General features: G+C 40.2%; 1 protein-coding gene across 1 annotated transcript; it reads right to left on the reverse strand.

The window, feature by feature from the left end:
- Nucleotides 1–230: 230 nt before the first annotated feature.
- On the reverse strand, nt 231–1,793 carry LOC115539298 (uncharacterized). The gene is made up of 2 exons (XM_030350364.1): nt 725–1,793; nt 231–617 (listed from the first exon to the last, which is right to left on the reverse strand). Exons 1-2 carry the CDS (start codon nt 1,703–1,705, stop codon nt 231–233), a joined length of 1,368 nt encoding a protein of 455 aa, XP_030206224.1. The 5' UTR covers nt 1,706–1,793.
- Nucleotides 1,794–3,370: the final 1,577 nt, after the last annotated feature.

Raw genomic sequence — 3,370 nt, forward strand, 5'->3', positions numbered from 1 at the left:
GCACAAACAAACACACAGATGAAACATTTCACCAAACAGGGACATGTCATATGTGTCTCTGAAGGCAGATGCCCTGTAAGCTTTAGGAGTCACCCGCCGCCCCACCGCCCCCCAAAGGTCAAAGGCCACGCATCATATTCAGAAAGTTTATCCATACATGCCAAGAATTGATCCACTAAAAAACATATGAAACATCTCACCAAACGGGTCATGGTACGATTTTGGAGTCCTCATCCCAGGTAGTCAGAAACTGCTTTCTTCTGAGGGTCATCCAGGCGGTTAGCTGCTGTCTGAAATACCCTCCGTACAACCTGGCTGCTCACCTGGGGGACGTTGCACTTTTGCTGGAGCTTTATCAGATCACCAGCTGCATTGTTAATTGGCTTACCGCGGGAGGACACAAAGAAAAAATCATCTCCATCCTTTTCATCCTGCTCATCTCGCTTACGTTTCCTTTCGCCAGCAAGGAGCTGTGGCCGCACTTTGTTGTAATATTTCTCAAACCACGCCTCCTCCTTCTTGGACAGGACAATTGAGAAATGTGCAGCCGTCTTGTGGTCCTTTACAAAAACGATTGAATCATCATCTGCGTGTTTCCGTTCAAGCCATTCCTTGACCTGTAACAAAAAGAGGATATGCCATTGATTAGGAAATGTAAGGCTAAAATGTCAGGGTAAATTTATCAATAGAGCACATAAGAGCACAATAGAGCAGTAACACTCACCTTCATGCTCTGCACCACACATGGCCGTTGGCAGTGTCTTAGTATGACAATTGCCTCAAGATAGTATAGCACAAATATGCACTCAGTCCTACTCAGGGAGGAAGAAGAACTGTCATCAAGTTGATTCATGATTTTCACTAAGTCACCTTCACCTTTATCAAGAACAGCCAAGCATTCACGAGGTGTGGGTTGACTTTTGTCAAACAACAAGGCATGCCTCTTTTGCACAATTTCTTTGCTCGCTTGCTTAGAGAGGACACTCTGTGAAGAAGTTAAAAAACTCAAATATAACGTGCACTGCTTGTAGAGCTCCCTGTCATCCTGTCTCAAGCCGGTCCTTGTCAAGTGGAACTCCAAGAACCTTTTCAAGCACTTGATGTAATTTCCTGATGTTTGTGCCTTATACCCTGCCTTAGCCTGTTGACCCAGGAAGTCTCTGAGCTTCTCTCTGTCATTGACAAACTTCAAAGATGGTTCCGTAGGATCAGCAAAATACAGGTACCGGGAAACAGTGTCAACCTCCTGTTGGTACTTTGCATTTTCGTAATCATTCTTTAGGTAGTCGGCAAAGCGCTTGAGCAATGGATGATCTGCTGAATGCTTTTTCAAAATGCCTAAATCCTTCGCTTTCACCATTTTGTCTTTGGTATACGTTTTCTCTTGTCTACATTGAAAAAGCTCATTGCTGCCGCAAGATTCCACATCAGATGGCTCTGTCTCTCCGGGTGCCTCCCCAGGGCATTCAGAAAGGGTTTCGGTGACCAACCTTGGATTACCAATGGGCAGAGGAGGAGGGACTCCTGTCACAAACAAGTGATGGTATTTCAGCTCCTCAATCAATCCTTCGATTGGATTTGGTGATGAGACGATTTGCTTCAGGACTGCATAACTAAAAGCCCGTCCATTCTTCAGGAGGTCACACACATCTTTCTTGGCCTTTTCAACCACCTCTAGGATCTGTGGTGGTGTCTTATCCTTCATGCAGACTCTGCGCAGGTGACAGGATAGAGACTCTTGGGTCCTCAAACAAACTGGACAGAGTAGATAGTGTCTATGTGCAGCTGCAGATTTCCTGGTAATAGAAAAGAAATACGTTCATTCAGAAGTCATCACAACAAAACATTTAAAACATGGTAATACTTCATGAGCAATTACACTATATATATATATATATATATATATATATATATATATATATATATATATATATATATATATATATATATATATATATATAAACAGAGGCATTAAATATTACTTACTTTTCCCCAGCCATTTCTTAAGATGAGACAGTGAGTGAAGATGAATCTCTGGAAGAATTACGGCTGTTCAGAAGAAAGACAAATTAGAACAATAACCTTTAAGAATGTAAGCTTTAGCTCTCTAGGCAGAATGGTCAAATCAAATTTAGCAAATTAAGAATGTAAGCTTTAGTTCTCAAGGCAGAATTGTCAAATCAAATATAGCAAATTAAAAAGGCTTTTTGAAGAGAAAACCCTTCTTGATCAGAAATAGCAATTAAAATTGCTTTTAAAGGCTATTGCCAAGGAATAACAGCGCTTTAGAAGTAGAAGGTAGCAATTAGAATTGCTTTTGATTCAATGGATGGCCAAGGAATATGCTCTTCGGAAGTTCAGTAGATTTCAGCTGGTAGATTTCTGTGGGAAGTGGCAGGAACCTTCTTGCTTCAGAAATTTCTGAGAGTGAATTCTTTCAAAATCAGTCCAGTATTTATAATGCCAAAGTCTTTGCTCATTGGTTAACAGAGCCCCAGTGCAGTGAAGCCCCACCCCTTTATTCATGTGCTGCTTTAGAAATTGTAAATGGCCCATTCAAATTGGTTTCACATCTTTTGGGGAAGGGCCATTCAAACTGGTTTCACTTGAAGAAATTATGCAAAACTGCATTGCAGTTCCACAGTTGCTCTGTGTGTGAATGAAATGCATCCATTTATGTACAGACACAATTATTATCTTTTCCAGACCTTGGGGAATGTGTGATTGAAATGATGAATCAAATGTGGAGAAAAAGCCAATCTTGGAAAAAGTCTGCAAGTTTGCTGAAGTTTAACCAAAATGAGATACACATCTTCAAAAACACAGGTAAGAACACGCCCCTTTCAGCTTGCAACAATAGCTTGTGGGGGGAGGAGCTTTATGCAACAGGCATTATAAATACTGGAATTTCATGGTGAAGAATCTTAAATGCATCAAAGGTAAGCCTTTCTTTTATTTTTTATCAAAATATGTTGATATGATCTGTAGATATAAAATACACTCAGCTCTTCATGATCTACAAAAAAGTAATATCTGAATTATTTTCTCTCTTCACATACTGAAAATTGTATAGGGGTATTACTTACTATTATTTTGTAATATTTGATATAGTACCATTCTCCTTTTTACATTCCATGCTTTGTAATGCCTTGTATGTAATGCCCTGCTAAGTAATGCCTTTTTTTTCTAATTCAAGTAAAACAGCAAACAGGCACTACTTGCTCTGTCCACGCTGTCTCAAAACACAAGCAAGCCTGTCTGTCCATTTGCGGAGGGTATGCTTGAAGGATGGCTCTGATGCCGATGTTAATGCCATTGTTGACAAAGCAAAGCACGATGCAGACCAATTTTTGATTTTGCTTAGATTGTG

The sequence above is a fragment of the Gadus morhua genome, unplaced genomic scaffold (assembly GCF_902167405.1).
Source record: "Gadus morhua unplaced genomic scaffold, gadMor3.0, whole genome shotgun sequence".
Taxonomy (NCBI): domain Eukaryota; kingdom Metazoa; phylum Chordata; class Actinopteri; order Gadiformes; family Gadidae; genus Gadus; species Gadus morhua.